Source organism: Bufo gargarizans, unplaced genomic scaffold (genome assembly GCF_014858855.1).
Source record: "Bufo gargarizans isolate SCDJY-AF-19 unplaced genomic scaffold, ASM1485885v1 original_scaffold_1097_pilon:::fragment_2:::debris, whole genome shotgun sequence".
NCBI classification, from domain to species: Eukaryota; Metazoa; Chordata; class Amphibia; order Anura; family Bufonidae; genus Bufo; species Bufo gargarizans.
The window spans coordinates 188,828-209,994 of NW_025334237.1; the positions used below are offsets into that span (position 1 = coordinate 188,828).

General features: G+C 46.0%; 1 protein-coding gene across 1 annotated transcript in view; it reads right to left on the bottom strand.

Annotated features, from left to right (window-relative positions):
• The window catches only part of NOVA1 (NOVA alternative splicing regulator 1), a 69,355-nt gene extending 64,580 nt beyond the window's left edge, over window positions 1-4,775 (bottom strand). Inside the window, exons 1-2 of the mRNA XM_044273756.1 lie at window positions 3,973-4,775; window positions 2,188-2,331 (exon numbers count right to left, since the gene is read on the bottom strand). Coding sequence (XP_044129691.1) covers window positions 2,188-2,331; window positions 3,973-4,108 — 280 coding nt within the window. The 5' untranslated portion in view covers window positions 4,109-4,775. The remainder of the gene's footprint in view (window positions 1-2,187; window positions 2,332-3,972) is intronic.
• Window positions 4,776-21,167: the final 16,392 nt, after the last annotated feature.

The window sequence follows — 21,167 nt, forward strand, 5'->3', positions numbered from 1 at the left end:
CGTCAACAGGTTATTATGACCACGAGACCACTGCGTGGGTCCATGGATATCATTTAAAATGGAGATTTTTTTTTTACATTTTGGGCCAAAAAGGCCCCTCCTAAATGTTACAATGTAGCATCGGGTCTAAATAGTCAGGTATCGGGATCACATCCATGCGGAAAAAAACAATAGGAAGAACGTGTTGAATCATCTATAAGGTGAAGCACCCTTTAGATGTTCCACTATACAATGGCGCCATACTGTCATTTTCAAAATATTAAAAATAATGTAGTCATTTTTACCTGCAGTCCTATGGAAAAACGACAAAACTAATTACATGGTAATTGACAATGAGCTGTGCCAAATGACAAACTCAGCTCCCTGCTGCATCTGTATGTTGTAGACAATGGTGTAGGTAGAGGCACAATGTGCACTATGTATAATCTACAGCACTACAGCACGTATCTCTAGCTTCCAGAACAAAACCGTATCTTCCCCCATTCCAGGACATTACTCCCTGCCGCCAAACCCTTGTATTCAGTAATTTGGACGATGTTTTCTAACCACCGGTTTCCTATGATATTGGAGTACATTTAATACAACCTCATGTATAATGCAAGCAATGCTATTTCATTTTCAGCTGTTAAACAGCAAATTCAATTTGGTTGAGCGCTTCTCTGCCAGATATATTACCTTATTAAATTTGAGCAGCAAACCCCCCCCCCCCCCCCCACATTATTTTTTTATCTGCTTATGCAGTGAATTCCCATTCTTGCTTCTGTGGAAATTCAGATTTTCAGTGATTATATACACACACGCCGATGCGTTATTCTTAATATCTCGTACATGGCGCATTAGCCCAACCTCGATCCAATGAAATCAATGCTAGACCAGGAGCGATAGGGACAGCGGTGCTACACCTTACAGCAGACAGATGATGATGATGATGATGATGTGTACAAAAGCTGGAGGTGACATTGTATAAACTGCACTAAAATTCCCCTATTAATGAACTACTCCGTTACCAGCGAAAGCAAGTCAAACCTTCATCTGTAAGGAAGGGGTGAAAACGAGTCAAAAAGTCAGACGTGACAGTAAGAAGTCAGACATTCATACAAAACTGCTGTCAAATATGAATAATAGGAAAATCACGACGACGTAAAAAAAGAATGTGTCTGACGAGAAAGCAGAGGGAAATGAGCAGCACCTCAATGAATGAGATGGTGGGTGAGGGGGGGGGGGTCTCCTTAAAAACAATGTTTTGTCTGGAGGAAAAGGAGCAGCAAACATTTGCATGTCTTTATCTGATTTCTATTTGCAAACACTGGCAGCCGTCTGGTGAACTTTGTCATTTGCATGACACTTTATACCGTATATCACGTTAGAAAACCCATTCTGCAGATCTAATAAATGGCATTTCACGACAAGTCATAATGACTGAGACCTAATGTGATTAAAATAGATTCTGCTAGCACATACTGTATATGTGCCTACGGAGCGACACTCGGCCTAGTGGCTTATTACAGTTTATTCCTCATGAAATTCTTTCTAGTGTGAACATATAATTATCTCCGTGACCTTTAACACTGGATTTTACAGGAGGACACCGCAGCCGGAGCAGTCACAGTCCTTACGCACAATGCGCCTAACATTTTAGGTTCCCATACGTTTCCTAATGGTGCAAATACTCCATCCATTCGCTGCTGTATTGTGCTACCAAATCGTACCGAAAATGTGGTCGATGAGCGCATCATATTTACCAGGTAGGCATATAACAGGGCATGATTATACAGATATTAGGACAAACCGCGACTATCCGATCTAATCACATACAGGGCTACCAACTGAATCCTCCCACAAGGCTATCCTAAATACAGATGTAGCAGAGCGGAGTTTGTCAGCAGGAGCTCTATAGTTCTACATAGGACTACGTGCGTTTTCTTAAATCACAGAGAAGGAAGAACCATGCATACCCAAAGACTTAAACAACAAATTCAGCTCTGCTGCATCTTTATAACCGTAACCACTGGAGGTTAATATGCTGTGAGGGTGGTATACCTCTAAGAGTAACACAATGATAATGAATAGCTAGGACAGCCACCCTTCAGCTAGCCAACACAGCAAGGGCGAGAAATGCTATTTCAACTGCCTGTCAATCATCGATGAAGGGCTCCTCATGAGACCTGGTATAAGCTTGGTCCTTACCTGGATAAAAATCTTTGGATTTGGACAGCTTGATTGTGGCTCCCGTCTCTTTCTGTAGCTGGACGATGGTCTGGCCACCCTTTCCTATGATAGATCCTGCTGCGTAACTAGGAATGAGGACCTTTAGGAAAAACTGGCCGTCTTCTGCAAAGCAAAAAAAGAGTAAAAAAAAAAAAAAGGAAAAAACATCAACAGTCAGTTCAGAAAACCATGCAAGTCAACAACGACAAAACCCATCACAATAGCTTTTACATAAGGTATAGCAATGCACACATGAATTTATCATTCTTCAACCAAGACTCAGCTACAGTTCAGCCTGTCACGGGGAGGAAATACATGGCAAAGGATGAGTCCAAATAATAAAGAGAGATTTGCAGAATGACAAGCGGTGGAACATGAACGTACATGTGGAGATGAAGCACCCGAAATGTGTGCTCTCAATGAACCCATTACCAAGTCTCACCTCGGAGCAGCATGTTTAATTTGTAAGCATTAAGAGGTTGCCAAGAAAAAAAAAATCTCAGTGTAATGTGGAACGACTTCCACGCTAATCCCAATGTATTTCCTTAGCTTCTTTCAATCTCTCATGATCCTCCTATAAGCTTATTAATTAAAGCAGTTTAAGCAGATTTTTTCCCCTTATTTCAAACTGATCTACAGCTTAAATCACGGTTATCATGGGTGCGCATGGGTCATCGGGTGGAATCACACGTACCCGATCCTGAATGAAAAAACTGTTAAAAAAAATAAAAATAAAAAAAAATGCAATATAAAATAAAAAAAGACCCCCAAAATACATAAGCTAGAAAGTAAATATGGAAGGAGCTGAATGAAATGACAGGAAATGCAGGATGTGATAGATTTTTTAATATATAACAAGTCACTGACTTTGCATAACCTCAACATGTTCCAGTAAATATATATCCCTGTACAGTTTATGATAAAAGTGCAGGTCCATGTGTGATTCCTGTGCTGGGAGCATACATCCAAGCCAAGAAAAAACCCACTGATCTTCCTTGCAATTCCTCAGCAAATGCATTCACCTCTGCATCGTTGCATTGTTATGCCTCCAATAGAAATGAACGTGAAGATGCTGGGACACATCACCAGGATGCAGAAGAAGCACCCCCCAGCTCCTGTGAGCTGAGCCTCTCTCTCTTCCCCCCCTCCCCCAAGATTACAATTAATGATTGGGGGATAAAAAAAAGGCACGCAGTATTGCTCCAAAAAACCCAGCACTCCAGAAAGGGAAGGTTTGACTTGCTAAATAAAAGGATGCCCAGAAACAATGAGAGGGGACCGAGAGGTGCAGCCACTGATGTGCAGCTGACTGGTCTGGTCCCTGCCTCCTCCATGCATCTTCCAGCACTGAGAATTAACCCCTTCCTTTCTGGAGGAGTGTAAGAGATTGCAGTGTTGGTACCCCTCCATCAGCGTACAGCCACAACAACCTCCCTGACAAGTGTCTCGAGAAAACGGACCACTGATAACCTATCTGTGAACCCCCCGAAAACCTTAAGGGGCGTATGCCTGCAGCGTCTTAATACAAGGTCTATAGAAATGAGTACATAGCACAGGTTGAAGATGCCAGACGTACAAAAAAAAACAACACAATAATAACAGAAGAAGTCGCCATTTTGACCATAGATTACAAAGGATTTCTTTGGCTGAGACGCCCCATAACATGATAGATATATTGGGGGGTACATTCAAGGCCAGGGAAGCGAGAAGCTGTCTCAGTAACTACAGTCCACCCCCCTGCAGAACAGCAGCTGGTGCACTCACCTCCAGTGTTGGTCCTCTTCGTGCTCCCAGCCTCCGGTGGGGCTTCCAGGGGTCTTTTTCTTGAGTCTGGGGGGTCTAGGTCTATGGGGACCCCACTGTGGGTCCCATTTTGCTGGATGGGAGCTGCCGCCATCATGTTTGTGGGCTGCAGCAAGCTGAGAGTAAAGGGGGGCCACAGGCTGGGGAAAGAGGGGAGTGAGGGGGGGACCCCACTACCTGCACTGCAAGCACTGCAAAAGGGGAGCCCCCTGGTGCACCTCCAAAAAATACAGACACAGCAATACAAGTAAGAGGGGAAACAGAGACAGAGAAGAGCAAGGCAAAATAAATAAATAAAAGAGAAGCCAGGAGGGGGAGGAAAGGGATGGAGAGAGGGAGAGAAAGAGAGAGCGAAAAGAGGGGGAGGAGTGCAGGACGGTGGGGGTGGCAAGAAAAGTGTGCAGGGAAAAGGAGAAGGGGGTGATAGAGAAGGATTGGGGAATGAGAGAAAGATAAAGGAGGGAGGGAAGCGGAGAGGTAGCAAGCAGAAAATAAAGCAAGATGGCTGGGACTGAGAAACACAGAGAAGAGGGGAGGGTGCAGAGTGATGGGGAGGGAAGGGGTGTGTGGAGGTAGAGGGGAAGAAGAAGGGCTGAGGAGGAAAGAAAGGAGCGAGAGCGAGATGTGTATGTGTGTGAGAGAAGAGTGCTGCTGAGTGCAGCCTCAGACTTGTTTCCTCGCTTTCTCTCCTCCTCCTCTCTCTTTTGTTTCCTAATAATCCCCCTGCCTGCTGCTCACACTGGCTCTCTGGTGGCTGCTGCCGCCGCCGCTCTGTCCTCTCCTGGCTGGCCTCAGCAGTGCCTGCGTGCACATCCCCAGCCCAGGCTCTCTCCTACCTACACCTACCTATATAGGTCAGCTCTGGGAGCATGGACGCCAGGCTTTGGCGAGATGACATTCTCACTTAACACGTTACTTGCCAGATGGCTTTGGGGGGGGGGGGGGGGCGAGAAAGAAAATGTTATTAATCCAACCAGCACATAACACAAGTACTGTACAGTATGTCAGAATATCATGGTGTTATCATCCTTACTATATATATATAGTAAATATTACAAATAACGCATCCTACCAGTTATATATATCTATATATGATGTTATATAAATTACAATGCAGTTTATTCTAATGGAATGAATTATAAACAGCTGCAGAATATGTTGGAGCTATATACTTATTATAATATATTTATATACGTATATATACAGATATCCAGTAATATATATATATATATATATATATATACACATCATTATATAACATCATAAATAACATCAGTGCCATATCCTCTTGTTGCAGCTATATACTTATTATTTAGGATATATATATATATATATATATATATATATAAAACCTGTGCCATACCCTCTCCTGTCCGCTATATACTTCTTATTAAGGATATGTATATATACAGTATATATATAACATCAGTGCCATATCCTCTTGTTGCAGCTATATACTTATTATTTAGGATATATATATATATATATATATATATATATATATATATAAAACCTGTGCCATACCCTCTCCTGTCAGCTATATACTTCTTATTGAGGATATGTATATATACAGTATATATATATATATATAATACATCAGTGTCATACCCTCTCCTGTCAGCTATATACTTCTTATTGAGGATATGTATATATACAGTGTATATATATATATATATATATATATATATATATATATATATATAACATCAGTGCCATACCCTCTCCTGTCAGCTATATACTTCTTATTGAGGATATGTATTTATACAGTATATATATATATATATATACACCCTGTCCTGGCAGGTGGATTTCCCACTCAGCTGTATCACTGTATGGTACCCCACCTGCTTTGAGGGCATCACCCATTTGACCGTAGTGTGTATATGAATGTACAGGCCAGGCCTGTCATACACGTCTACACACGGTGCGGGGGGAGCGCAGCTCTGCAGCACAATACAAGTCTCAAGTAAACATGCTGGATCCCACTAGGCACAAGGACCTTTGCTGATGTCAGGATCACGTGACCAGCCCCATGACTGGGAGGAGGGAAGCTGCTCATTACAATGCAGCCCTCTCCAGTCACTACAGTGTGCGTCAGGTGGAATTCATGCACTGACAGCTGCTGATTATAATGCAGGCCCCTCATATTATTAGCCCGGCCGCCATCATTGTGTGGTGACCATAGCAACCAATCCGGCTGCTGCTTTCATTTTATCTGCTCCTTTGAAATGTGAATGCTGCAATCTGATTGGTTGCTATGGGCAGCACAGTGTTGCAGGGATAACTCCGGGGCCTATTCACACAATGTACTTGTGTCTGTGTGCAGTGACTTTGCTACTGGAGCTAGTGAGCAAAGAGTGCTAGATGTGGCTGCAGCCTTGCACGGGTCATCATAAGACAGTCCCTAGCAGGGCTGCCAACCAGAAGTCGCCCCGAATCACGGACAGCCAACATTTTGTATAGACAAATTGGATCTAAGTGATACATCAGTAGCTCAATATACTGATAAAAACTCATTACCACCATGATTAGCTGTAAAATGATAATTACCACCAAAATAATCGAGCAAAATACCACAAGCCTAATAAAAATCACCGACACATCTATTTTTTATTTTTTTTTACGGACACAGGGAAAAAGTCACCTACTTTTACGGCCTGTCCAGAAATTTCTGGAGAGTTGGCCACCCTGCTCCCTAGTCACCATGACAGCGATCACAGAATTACAAAGATCCAGTCAGGTTTTTTGCGATTGACGGGTCGCAGCCACAGCAATTTGCAGGTCGCAACCCATCCCTATTTACTTGTGTTATTTGCGATTCCGGGAGTGCTGCACAGCAATCTTTTACTTCTGTGACTAAAGTCACCATAGGAATGAGCGAATCGACTTCGGAGCTCCGTACAGTATTAGAAAGTATTGGTTCCGAGTTTGGTATCAAGGTTTTTTGCAGTAATAATGAATTCACAAAGTTACTAAACAAAGTCTTACGAGACTTCACACAGTAATAACTTCGGCTCATCGGAGCCAATACATTCTAATACTGTACAGAGCTCCCTTACAACAAAGATTTATGCGAATCGACTTTGGATGAAGCGTCCAAAGTCGATTCGCTCATCCCTAGTCACCGTGTAGCCCGAGCCTAGGTGGGGGATGATTTTTAATATGGATGTGTGGACAAGACTTAAAGGGGTTTTCCAGGAGTACAGTAATAATGACCTGTCTATAGCATAAGGCTACATGCACACGAACATTGTTTGTTTCCTTGTCCGTTCTGTTTTTTTTTGCGGATAGAATGCGGAACCATACATTTCAATGGGTCTGCAAAAAACAATGTGTGCTGTCCGCATCAGTATGTCTGTTCCGAAGCCCTGCAAAAAAAATAGAACATGCCCTATTGTTGTCCGTTTTAGGCATTGTTGCAATGGATCCGTAAAAAAAAAAAAAAACGGATGGCATTTTTTTTGCGGACCTCAAAACACATACAGTCGTGTGCATGTAGCCTAAGTCATCATATATATATCTGATCGGCTGTTTGAAGAGGCCACAGTGCCACCATGAGTGCCACGTCAGCTTCATACAGCTGGGAGGCAGACCCCCACTGACCTCGATATTGATCTATTCTGAGGGTACGCCATCAGTATTGTTCTCCTGGAAAACCCCTTTAATTCCTGAACAGACCGTAAATATAGACTTCTCCCACAGATTGTGACCAAAAAAAATATAATTTTCTTAGGGTACTTTCACACTAGCGTTTTTCTTTTCCGGTATTGAGTTCCGTCCTAGGGGCTCAATCCCGGAAAAGAACTGATCAGTTTTATCCTAATGCATTCTGAATGGAGAGCAATCCGTTTAGGATGCATCCGTTCAGTCCCTCTTACGTTTCAGTACCTCAGCATGCTGCAGTTTTCTCTCCGGCCAAAAATCCTGAACACTTGCTGGCATTAATTTCTTTTGAAATGCCTTAATGCCGGATCCGGCCCCAAGTGCTCCCGAAAAAAAAAATCTGGTTTTGTGGTTCGCGCATGCGCAGACCTTTAATAATGAGAAAGAAAGAAATACCAGATCCGTTTTTACGGATGACAACCGGAAAGACGGTTCCGGTATTGCAATGCATTTGTGAGAGGGATCTGCATCCTGATCCGTCTGACAAATGCATCCGTTTGCGTCCGGATTGCCGGATCCGGCAGGCAGTTCCGGCGACGGAACTGCCGGCCAGAATCCTCTACCGCAAGTGTGAAAGTACCCTTAGAAGCTGGAGATCGTTGTGATCGTGCTACAGTTCACAGTCCATGCAGACATCTGTGTTGCATCCATTGTAACTGCCTATTCTTGTCCATAAAACTGACACGAATGGGACATGTTGCGTCTTTTTTGCGGGGCAGGGTTGCGGAACAGATATACAGATGTGGACGGCACACTGTGTGCTGTCTGCATTTTTTGTAGATTCATGGGAATTAAGGGGTCTGTATCCGGTCAACAAAAAATACGTATCGAACGCAGAGCAAAAATATGGTTGTGTGAATGGGGCCTAAGTACGCTAATGTGTTCATGAACGTATCACGGCTCATTCAGATGAGCAGCGTCCACGTCTGGGTGCTTTCCAAGTGCAGGATGGACGGTACACAGACTGAACACCACGTTTTGGCAAGTCTGAATTTCCGCATGGACCATAGGTTTGTGCAGAGAAGATGGCAACATGTTCTATTTTGGTCCGATTTTCTTGCTGGACTCAAATGAATGGGTCTTCAAAAGCACGTGAACACCGCCAGCGTGCGGTCCGTTCAGAACATTGTCTAGTCTTACACCGGAATGAGCCTGTTCAATCTTTATGATTTATTATGGTTTTCTGCTTTGTCCATAAAAGTATTCGCAGTACATCAGTTTTTGATAAGTTCTCTTGGGAAAAAAACCAATAGGGTTGGCAAGCAACTGGTAAGCACGTTTATGAAGACTGGCATACTGCTCATTGTTGTGCCAGTGCAAGGTTTGGGATATGGCCGCACAGGGCGGATTTGTGTGCAGAAAATGTATTACCGTAGCAGCAAAGTTGATGAGTTTTTAAAAAATCTCATAAACGCAGGGGCTGTTTGGTCGCAGATTTCATCCTTCACAACGAATAGAGTAAAAAACACAACAAATCTGCCTCAGATTCCACATGTAAGGCTACTTTCACACTAGCGTTCGTCGGTCCGCTCGTGAGCTCCGTTTGAAGGGGCTCACGAGCGGACCCGAACGCAGCCGTCCAGCCCTGATGCAGTCTGAATGGAGCGGATCCGCTCAGACTGCATCAGTCTGGCGGCGTTCAGCCTCCGCTCGCCTCCGCACGGACAGGCGGACAGCTGAACGCTGCTTGCAGCGGTCGGGTGTCCGCCTGGCCGTGCGGAGGCGGGCGGATCCGTGCGGATCCGTCCAGACTTACAATGTAAGTCAATGGGGACGGATCCGTTTGAAGATGCCACAATATGGCTCAATCTTCAGGCGGATCCGTCCCCCATTGACTTTACATTGAAAGTCTGGACGGATCCGTACGAGGCTATTTTCACACTTAGCTGTTATATGCTAAAAATAATGCAGACGGATCCGTTCTGAACGGAGCCTCCGTCTGCATTATTATGATCGGATCCGTTCAGAACTAACTTGGATGTACCTATAGCACAGCATGCTTAGTATTCCCCATCACAGAGTATGATAGTATCATAGTGAATACCTACAGGGTCTTGTATCGAGACTTTTAAGGCCTCGTCCACATTTCCGTTTTTCAATGATTTGTGCTGTCCACATTTTCCACGGACAGCAAACATAGCCATTGATTTAAATGTATGGGTTCACATTTCAGTATTTTTTATGTAACGTTTGATCTGTCATGCGAACCAAGCACGCCCATTGAAGTCTATGGGTCCGTGAAAATCAGAGACACACCACGGTTGCTATACGTGGCGCATCTGTTTTTCACTGAAGGCTGATAGGAGATTCTTTGGAAATTAATTTTCAGCTGAGCAACGTCAGTTAATTACAGATGACAAACGGATGGTAAAAACCAACACACAGACCAAACCACGGGTCCTTCACGGACATCTTCACGGATGAAACACGTGCACTTTTTTCACAAACGTGTCACTGACACGGAAATGTAGATGAGACCTAATAAGCTAAGTGCATGCCAAAAACCTATTTTTTCAAAGGCAATGTCCGAAGCATCCAGTGGGATTTTTAGAAGGCTTTGTAGCATCATGGTTGGTTTCTTTGAACGCGCTGTAAAACGCTCAGGTGTGAACCCAGGGTTAAGCAAAGTCAGTATTCAAGCGCTTACCACGAGGCCTCCAAACTGAAACCGGACAGTTGTGAAACCCAAACAGAACCTGGATGTTTTGGTAGAAACGATATGTTCCAGTCCACAGCAGTCCAGCTTTGGCGTTTACAACACCACTGCAAACAAAGCTGACTGGCTTTCAATGGCAGGACATAAAATGGATGCCATGACACCAAATTTCCCTGTGCTAAGTGCCTTGAAATGGTGCGGGCAGAAACAGGGGTGTGTAATGAATGTGCAACCTGTGTCTGGTTGGTGGACAACAAATCTTTGGGAGCTGCTTGTACTTGTCGGAAGATCAAACGATCCTCACAGAAAAGAATGCACTAACACAATAGATGCAAACATATGGACTAAGACCTCATTCTGACCTTGATTAGGTGGTACATATAGCTGTGAGTGCTCCTCCTCTCATTGGTTGCTGGATGCACATAGAGGTAACTATGAGCAGCACACTATATGTGCAGGGTCTGCTCTCCTGAATGTAGACTCCCAGCGACAGGTAGATTTAGAGTAGAACCTGCCTGACTGAGACCACCTTGGCATGGGTAGGTGGGCATAGATGTGTTTTGATCAAACTATATTGGCTTAGAGTCTCAGATTCTATCATATCAGAGTGAGGGCTTAGTCCATACATAATGTTTGCATCTATTGTGTAAGTGCATTATTTTCAGTGATTTCTTTCATAAATGTAGCCAAGTAGTCACAAGCTGGTTCGGGCCTGTGGCCTACTAGACCCCAAGCTCACTCTGATAGCATAAGTGTCCTGTCTCAGGAAATGTGATGTCGTGATTACAATCGCCTGCGCCAAAACACTGGTGGACATCAGGCAGCAAGAAGAAGATCATGCTAACTTGTAATTGAAACTGGGAGAGAGATTAGTTTTTTTTTTTTTTTTTTTTATTGGCACAAACGGGAATGTTATAACAATGTGGGGCCACAGAAGGGACACATTATATTGAGGGTCACTAAAGAGGACTGTTATATTGTGGGAGCACAAAAGGTGGCATTATATTGAGGAAAACAAAGTGGGGCATTGAGAAGAACAAAGGGGGGTGTTTATATTGAGGGGCACAAAGATGGACGAATCTGGGTTTGGCAAATGCCAAGAGAACGTTACCAACCTGACTACATTGCAAAGTTTGTTGGAAGACGGATAATGCTATGGGTTGTTTTTCAGGATTTGGCCTAAGCCCCTTAGCTCCAGTGATGGGAAGTCTTAATGCTTCAGCATACCAAGACATTTTAGACAATTGTATGCTTCCAACTTTGAGTGAACATTTTGGGGAAGGCCTTTACCTATTCCAGCATGACTGTGCCCCAGTGCAAAAATCAGCCTAGCTCCATCTAATACTTTTGTGATGAACTAGAACGGAGATTGTGAGTAGGGCCATCTTGTCCATCTTCAGTTTCTGACCTCACAAATGCTTTTCTGAATGAATTGGTAAATGTTATGATAAATTTTTTTTTTTACATTCTTCAAAACTGTGTAGTGGGTGCAAATATTCCACCTGCAGTGGCTGTCCAAATTTGCAGGTAATTGTTAAGAGCTTATTTGCACCAGAGGAGCATGTATGGCCTATAAGTCTCCTCATGCCAATTAAGGCTACTTTCACACTAGCGTTCGGGGCTCCGCTTGTGAGTTCCGTTTCAAGGCTCTCACAAGCGGCCCCGAACGGATCCGTCCAGCCCTAATGCATTCTGAGTAAATGCGGATCCGCTCAGAATGCATCAGTCTGGCAGCGTTTGGCCTCCGCTCCACTTGCAGCGTCCGGGTGTCCGCCTGGCCGTGCGGAGGCAAACGGATCCGTCCAGACTTACAATGTAAGTCAATGGGGACGGATCCATTTGAAGTTGACACAATATGGCTTAATCTTCAAACGGATCCGTCCCCCATTGACTTTCAATATAAAGTCTGGACGGATCCGTCTAAGCAACTATCACACTGTTTTCTAAACTATAATGCAGACGGATCCGTTCTGAACGGATCGCATCGTCTGCATTATAAGAGCGGATCCGTCTGGGCAGACACCAGACGGATCCGCTCTGAACGCAAGTGTGAAAGTAGCCTAAGGGTTTCTGCCCCCAAGGAGAGATAGTATCCCCCAAATCCTAACTCTCACCCAGTTAAGGCCTCATGCACACGACAGTATTGCTTTTTCAGTGTTTTGCGGTCCGTTTTTTACGGATCCGTTGTTCCGTTTTTTGTTTCCGTTGTGTTTCCGTTTCCTTTCCGTTTGGCATATACAGTATACAGTAATTACATAGTAAAAATTGGGCTGGGCATAACATTTTCAATAGATGGTTCAGCAAAAACGGAACGATACGGAAGACATACGGATGCATTTCCGTATGTGTTCCGTTTTTTTGCGGACCCACTGACTTGAATGGAGCCAAGCACCGTGATTTGCGGACAAGAATAGGACATGTTCTATCTTTTCACGGCACGGAAATACTGAAACGGAATGCACACTGAGACACTTCAGTATTTTTTGCTGAACCATTGAAATGAATGGTTCAGTATATGTTCCGCATACTGAGCTAAAAAAACGTCCAGTATACTGAACGCAAAATACTGTCGTGTGCATGAGCCCTTAGGCAATACTCTCTGCGCTGCTGTGGGGCAATCAGCCCGAAAGGTGCTGGCTTATTTAATATCCGAGTCCTGTCTCAAGGTCTATTTAAAGGGTCGAACATTGACTTACAGGATAGCTGCCTTACATCTGGTGGCATTAGAGGCAGAGCTTGTTAAGAGCTCATTTGTATCCCTTTCTTCCCAGAATTTCAGAGGAGCATTTTTTGCGGACCCATTGAAATGAATGGGTCTGCATCCTATCCGCAAAAAAAACTGAACGTACACAGAAACAAACGACGTTCGTGTGCATGTAGCCTAAGGCTCCATTCACACGTCCGCAACCTGTTTTGCGGATACACGGAGCCACGGATCCGCAAAACACGGAAAGCGGCAATGTGCGTTCCGCATTTTGCGGCCCGCACATTGCCGACACTAATAGAATATGCCTGTTCTTGTCCGCAATTGCGGACAAGAATAGGACATGTTCTATTTTTTTGCGGAAACGGAAGCACGGATGCGGAAGTGCGGATCCGCAAATGTGGATGCGGACAGCACATTCCAGCCCCATTGAAAATGAATAGGTCTGCACCCGTTCCGCAAAATTGCAGAACGGATGCGGATCCATTTTGCGGACGTGTGAATGGACCCTTAGGCCTATTGCACACGACCGTATGGCTTTTTCAGTGTTTTGCGGTCCGTTTTTCATGGATCCGTTGTTCCGTTTTTTGTTTCCGTTGTGTTTCCGTTTCTGTTCCGTTTTTCCGTTCCGTTTTTCCGTATGGCATATACAGTAATTACATAGATAAAATTGGGCTGGGCATAACATTTTCAATAGATGGTTCAGGAAAAAACGGAACGGAAACGGAAGACATACGGATGCATTTCCGTATGTGTTCCGTTTTTTTGCGGATCCATTGACTTGAATGGAGCCACGGACTGTGATTTGCGGGCAATAATAGGACATGTTCTATGTTAAAACGGAACGGAAAAACGGAAATACGGAAACGGAATGCATACGGAGTACATTCCTTTTTTTTTGCGGAACCATAGAAATGAATGGTTCCGTATACGGACCGTATACGGAACGCAAAAAACGGCCAGTAAACGGGAAAAAAAAACGCCGTGTGCAATAGGCCTTATACTGTATATCTGGGACAATGCGTGGACTCCAGTTTTGTGGCACAAATGAAGCCAGTATATAAGTTGGTCCTTTGTGTGACTTTTAGCTTCTCCGATGTTTCTAACACAGTCTCACATGCGGTGCAGGACCATCACAGCATTTACAGTAGAAAACTGTCCTAATAACATGAATCTAACCCATTGTACTGAATGTTTTGATAAATGCTGGATTTTTTAAACATAAAATACACATTTCTTTGCTCTAATCCATATATTATATAAAACAATTTCCCCATGTGGTTATTTATTAGGGAATCCTTATAGGGAACCTGTCACCGGGATTGTGTGTATAGAGCTGAGGACATGGGTTGCTAGATGGCCGCTAGCATAGCCGCAATACCCAGTCCCCATAGCTCTATGTGCTTTTATTGTGGAAAAAAAAACAATTTGATACATATGCAAATTAACCTGAGATGAGTCAGAGCTTGAAAATATGATTCTTCTCTGGTCACACAAGTAAGATATGACGCTTTTATGTTAATCTGCATAAAAGGCGAATTGAATTTGTGTGCAAATTAAATTAAAAGTGTAATTCAGAACCGATCTGTTTGCATTACCATGAACAAAAAAAATATATACTGTATATATATTTTTTTGTTCATCATAATGCGTTTTTACTTACACTGAAAGTCAATGGAGGACGGATCCGTTTTTACTTACACTGAAAGTCAATGGGAGGCTGATCCGTTTTCAATGGCACCATATTGTGTCAGTTAAAACTGATCCGTCCCCATTGACTTACATTGTAAGTAAAAACGGATCCGTTTGCATTATGATGAACAAAAAATATATATACAGTACATATATTTTTTTGTTCATGGTAATGCAAACAGATCCGTTCTGAATTACACTTTTAATTTAATTTGCACACAAATTCAATTCGCCTTTTATGCAGATTAACATAAAAGCGTTATATCTTACTTGTGTGACCAGAGAAGAGTCATATTTTCAAGCTCTGACTCATCTCAGGTTAATTTGCATATGTATCAAATTGGTTTTTTTCTACAATAAAAGCACACAGAGCTATGGGGACTGGGTATTGCGGATGTGCTAGCGGCCATCTAGCAACCCATGTCCTCAGCTCTATACCCAAAATCCCGGTGACAGGTTCCCATTTCCTACCAATGGTTGTGGTCCTGGCTACGGTGAGAGACCGTGGCTGAGGACGGGGGGGGGGGGGATGGCGGCTGTCTGCTACAGATGGCTGGGGTGTGCGGGAAGCCATGGCCGGGTGCGAACTAAATGAGGGGCATGCCTGATGGTGAAAGGTGAAGGAAGGGGAAGGGTGGGAGGGGTGAAAGCGCGGCGTCTCTGATGGGAGCGTGAGGCGGCGCTAAATAGGCCTCCTCCGCCCCTCCCACAAACACAGGCTGAGCTTCAGCCTTAGTACTTGTGGTCCTGGCTACGGTGAGAGACCGTGGCTGAGGACGGGGGGGGGGGATGGCGGCTGTCTGCTACAGATGGCTGGGGTGTGCGGGAAGCCATGGCCGGGTGCGAACTAAATGAGGGGCAAAAAGTCAACGGGTAGGAAGATGTGAGGGTAGAACTCATAGGGCTAGATTGGTGAAAGCCTTGGCGATCTCGGCTTGTGGATTGGGAATATAGTGCGTGAAGCAAGAGGATTGCCATCTACCCATTTTCTGGATGACGTGTGCTGGGACCCCGTGACTTGATGCTGCGGAAGCTGCGCCTATGCGGAACGAATGCCCTGAGATGGCCTTGGCATCGAACCCCAGCCCGGAAGCTAAAGTTCTGATGTGATGGATGAACTGAGAAGTTGATAGACCTTTGGAGTTGAAGGGAAAGAGAGGGCTGCCTGGCGCGGAAACTGTTGAGATAGCGAGAAGCTTGCTGAATACGGCCACCGGGCACCAATCATTGAAGGTCGGGAAGTAAATGATTTTGACTGGAGGACCTACCTGGGAAGTTTTGGTGGAAGGGAGAGACAGGGTGCAATGAGTCTGCTGCCAGACCAGCTGGTCTGACGTGGGGCCTGCATGTCCTGGAGAGCTAGTGAATTCCCCGGGCCGTAAGAATCCGTAGAAACAGAGATACATGGCAGCTTTGATCACAATGCTTTTGTATGGCCCGAAAGGATCGTTATCTAGGGAAGTGGAAAAGGCTCTGAACATTGCCCCAGTGACTGGTTTCCTGCGGGACTCTGGCTTGCTGGTGCTCTTTTGGATCCCTCTGAGGGTGGACTTGATGGCCTGGGAAGAAAATAGGGACTGGCTGCATGGGAAATCTAAAGTGAGGTAATGCTGTACCCCTGCCAGGTACAATTTGATGGTGCTGAAAGATAGGTGAAGGTCTGTGTGACAATAGGCCAGGAACGCCATGAGATGAGTTATTTGATCCAGATGTCCTTGTGGGTGCTTGATGGAAAATCGAGAGAAGGTTTCCCACCCGGTCTTGTAGTTCCTGGCTGTATTGAGGGATAGGGAGTTGTGGATGAGTAACTTGGCAGTTCTGACGTGTTTGCTCAATCCATCATCAGTGTCTCTATGGCGGGTGGAGGAACTCCTGATGGATCGGCGTCTGGCATCACCTGAAAGAAAACCGGGAAGTTGAAACGGGAGAGGGCATCAGCTGCTGTGTTTGCTGAACCCTGTATGAAACGACATGAGAAATGAAAGTTATGTTCTAAGGCGAGGCATACTAATCTGCGGAGGAAGGGCATGATTTGTGGGGAGGAGGAGCGGCCTTTGGTGAGAATTTCTACCACTGCCTGATTGTCCGTGACGAAGACGACTGGCTTGTTCTTCCAGATTTCCCCCCAGGTCTGGGCAGCTGCCACGATGGGATAAATCTCTAACAGTGGAGAGGATCTGATGGAACTCTGGGTGGAAGATATCTGAAGCGGCCAGGGACCTGCGAACCAGTGGGTCTTGAAAATGGCTGCAAACCCTTTTGAACCTGCTGCGTCGGAAAACACGGTGGGAGAACTATCGTCCCAGGAAGGGACGAAGAGGGAGATGCCATTCCAGCTGGTCAGAAAATGGTGCCACATGTGAAGATCGGCCGTTGCGGCGGCGTCAAGGTGGATCAAAGAGTCCTGATCCGAAGCAGCAGGTAAAAGTTGCAGCAGTCTGGAGGTAAATGCCCGCCCTTGGGGCATAATCTTGGAAGCAAAATTTAACATCCCCAGAATTGACTGGAGTTCGACCTTAGTGAGGGTCCTGGCCGCGACAGACCTCCTGATGTTTTTCGTCCGGTAAGCGGGCTTCCATCTTGCCGGTATCTAAGATGACCCCCAGGAATGTTATAACTGAAGATGGACCTTCGACTTTTGTTGGGGCGATCGGGATGTTTAACTTGGAGAACAAGTCGAGAAGTACCTGGAGCTGGTTGGGTGCCTGGTCTGCGGTCTCGATCAACAGGAAATCATCGAGATAATGGATGACCCTGGAGCATCCGCCATGGTTGACCAAGACCCAGTGAAGAGCTGTGGCTAGTTGATCAAAGAGCCAGGGACTGCTCTTTGAACCAAATGTCAGTCTGTCTGAAAAATAGTACCGTTCCCTCCACTTGATGCCGTAATATTTCCACAGATGGGGTGAGACCGGAAGCAGCTTAAATGCGTCGGCGATGTCCGCCTTGGAAAGCCACGCGCCCGACCCCAGCTGGAGGATCAACCGAATGGCGTCGTCCAAGGTGGAGTACCGCATGGAGAAATCTTCTGAAGGGATGAGCGAATTTAAGCTAGGTGTGCTGGAAACATGAGGAGCAGAGAGGTCAAATATCAGCCTTTTTTTATTTGAAATTTTTTTCGTAACTAGGCCAATGGGGTTGGCCCTCCAGATGTCGAAGGGGGGGACTGTGAATGGACCCAGGAGGAAACCCTTGCTGATCTCGGACTGGATGAGGGTGTCTACTGATTCGGGATCCGCCAAGGCAGAACGAAGATTGGGGCCTTCCCAAGTGGTTTGCGGGTAGGAAACTAGCCCTGTATGGAACCCTTGTGAGAATCCGGAGACCAAAAACTGCACAAAGGCGGGATCGTGGTGATGCAGCAGGAGGGCGGCTAGCAGATCAATGTTGACTCCGGCTAGTCATAGCTGTTTTGATGACCTTTGCGGACAAGACGACTGGGGGTGGGCCCTGAAACAGATCGTGCAAATATGCAGGGCCTTGCATTTTGAAAAATAGCAGTCGGACCAATTGAAATTGTTGCAGATTTGGCTTCTGCCCAAAAACACTATGGGCCTGCCCCATTTGTCTGCGTTCTGCCCTGAACTAGAAGAGGTGGAAGGGAGAGCGGAGGGTCTGCCTTGGGCCAGGGCCCCTGAGTTGGGACACCAGTCGGAGGAATGCAGGATGGACTGGCAGTTGGCGCAGGTGGGAGCTTTGAGGCCAGCGAAGTGCCTGCAGAAGAGCTCCATGTCTAATATGGACCAGTCCGTGATGTGCCGGAACTGGGACAGAGCAGCGGCGGCTTTGGCCGAGAAGGAACGATGGTAGTCGTAGAATGCGTGACCTCCGTACTTGTGTCCCAAATCAGTGACCCTGTAGAGGTAGGTGTCAAGTTCCTCTCTGCGATGCGGTTGGGCCGAGCACAAGATGTCTCGGAAAAGGCTGAAGGCCAACACGAACTCTGGGATGGAGAGTTTTTTGTGCAGCCGGGCATCCTTGGACTTAAGAACCACCGATATATCTCCACAGGCAATGGTCCTGTTCTCATCGAAGTCGTGGGTGGAAATAAGTATGGAAGCCAAATTAACGTCTTTACCTGCCAAGATATCCTTCCGGACATTGTCGGGAACAAAATGTGATGGGGAAATTGTGAAGGAGCTGGGGGCTTGGCTCGGAGTTGGGGCATGGACGGTAGACGGGCCTGGAACTGGAGAGATGGGAGTGCTTGGGCTTGATGGCCTGGTTTCCACCGCTAGCAACCTGGTCTGCATGTCGGACACTGAGCTGGTGAGAGTGTTGATCGCTGCATGAAGCTGGGTCAGCGCAGTCTGGACCGAGGACAGAGACACCTGTTCTGCAGCCGCTGGGATAGGTCTTGCCGTTAGCAGCCTATACAAGTCCGCTTTGCGGGCTGTGGCAGGATAGCGGATGCCTCTCCTGGTTAATTCGGCCATAAGTTTAGGAATGGTCCATTGCCTGCCTGAAAAGTTGCTTCCGTGGGCTGAGCCGGGTGATTCCGGGATGGAGCGAGTCTCGGCGATGTCCGATGCGTGGGACATTATGCTGTGAAAAGGAAAATGGAGAGTGAGAAGGGTGGTTGAGCCACTTGACACCAGTGAGTGAGTCCGTGAAACCCTCAGAATGACACCGAAGAGTGACCCAATCCGTTACCAGGAAGAGGTTAAGAGGCCCAACCTACCTGATGCGCTGGCCTCAGCCCCCCGAAAGAAGGACCTGTTGATGCTGGTCTGACCCTAAGAACTAAAGTAGTGAAACCAACTTACCTGGACTCGGCTGATGAAATCGTAAATGAAAAACGACCTGGATGAAAGGTGACCTAGGACTGGTACCTTGGGGAATTCGCCTAGCGAATTTTGACACGAGCAGGCCTCCGGAGGGACCCTAGAAACATGGGGTGACGTTGAAATAAGCAGGAGAAGGTGAAATCCTGACGTGAATCAGGGTGCGAAGGACGGCCCCTGAGTGATCCGATGCCTTACAGGCGGCCGAACCCGTGAACTAGCTGCGGGCTGGAAGTGAAGCTCGTGAGGCGCGTTGAAGCGCCTGGGTCGGGACGGGGCGGGTGAGTGGTGCGTGAGCGTGCGAACCTGTGCCTGATACGTGTCGAGGCGGTGGATGAAATCTGAAACATGCTCGGGAACTGAGGTGTTCCGCTGGGTGGTAAACCATGGCGTGGATGGAGCTTTGAGGAAGGAAAATTGACATGAATCTGCTGCGTGGCAGACAATAGCGTGGATGGAACTTAAGGAAGGAAAAATTGACATGAATCTGCTGCGTGGCAGACAAGCGTGAGCGAGCATGAGAAAATAGACATGAATCTGCTGCGTGGCAGACAATAGCGTGGATGGAACTTAAGGAAGGAAAATTGACATGAATCTGCTGCGTGGCAGACAATAGCGTGAGCGAGCATGAGAAATTGACATGAATCTGCTGCGTGGCAGACAATAGCGTGAGCGAACATGAGAAATTGACATGAATCTGCTGCGTGGCAGACAATAGCGTGAGCGAGCATGAGAAATTGACATGAATCTGCTGCGTGGCAGACAATAGCGTGAGTGAGCATGAGAAATTGACATGAATCTGCTGCGTGGCAGACAATAGCGTGAGCGAGCATGAGAAAATTGACATGAATCTGCTGCGTGGCAGACAATAGCGTGGATGGAACTTAAGGAAGGAAAAATTGACGTGAATCTGCTGCGTGGCAGACAATAGCGTAAGCGAACCTGAGAAAATTGACATGAATCTGCTGCGTGGCAGACAATAGCGTGGATGGAACTTAAGGAAGGAAAATTGACATGAATCTGCTGCGTGGCAGACAATAGCGTGAGCGAGCATGAGAAATTGACATGAATCTGCTGCGTGGCAGACAATAGCGTGAGCGAACATGAGAAATTGACATGAATCTGCTGCGTGGCAGACAATAGCGTGAGCGAGCATGAGAAATTGACATGAATCTGCTGCGTGGCAGACAATAGCGTGAGTGAGCATGAGAAATTGACATGAATCTGCTGCGTGGCAGACAATAGCGTGAGCGAGCATGAGAAAATTGACATGAATCTGCTGCGTGGCAGACAATAGCGTGGATGGAACTTAAGGAAGGAAAAATTGACGTGAATCTGCTGCGTGGCAGACAATAGCGTAAGCGAACCTGAGAAAATTGACATGAATCTGCTGCGTGGCAGACAATAGCGTGGATGGAACTTAAGGAAGGAAAAATTGACATGAATCTGCTGCGTGGCAGACAATAGCGTGAGCGAGCATGAGAAAATTGACATGAATCTGCTGCGTGGCAGACAATAGCGTGAGCGAGCATGAGAAAATTGACATGAATCTGCTGCGTGGCAGACAATAGCGTGGATGGAACTTAAGGAAGGAAAAATTGACATGAATCTGCTGCGTGGCAGACAATAGCGTAAGCGAACCTGAGAAAATTGACAT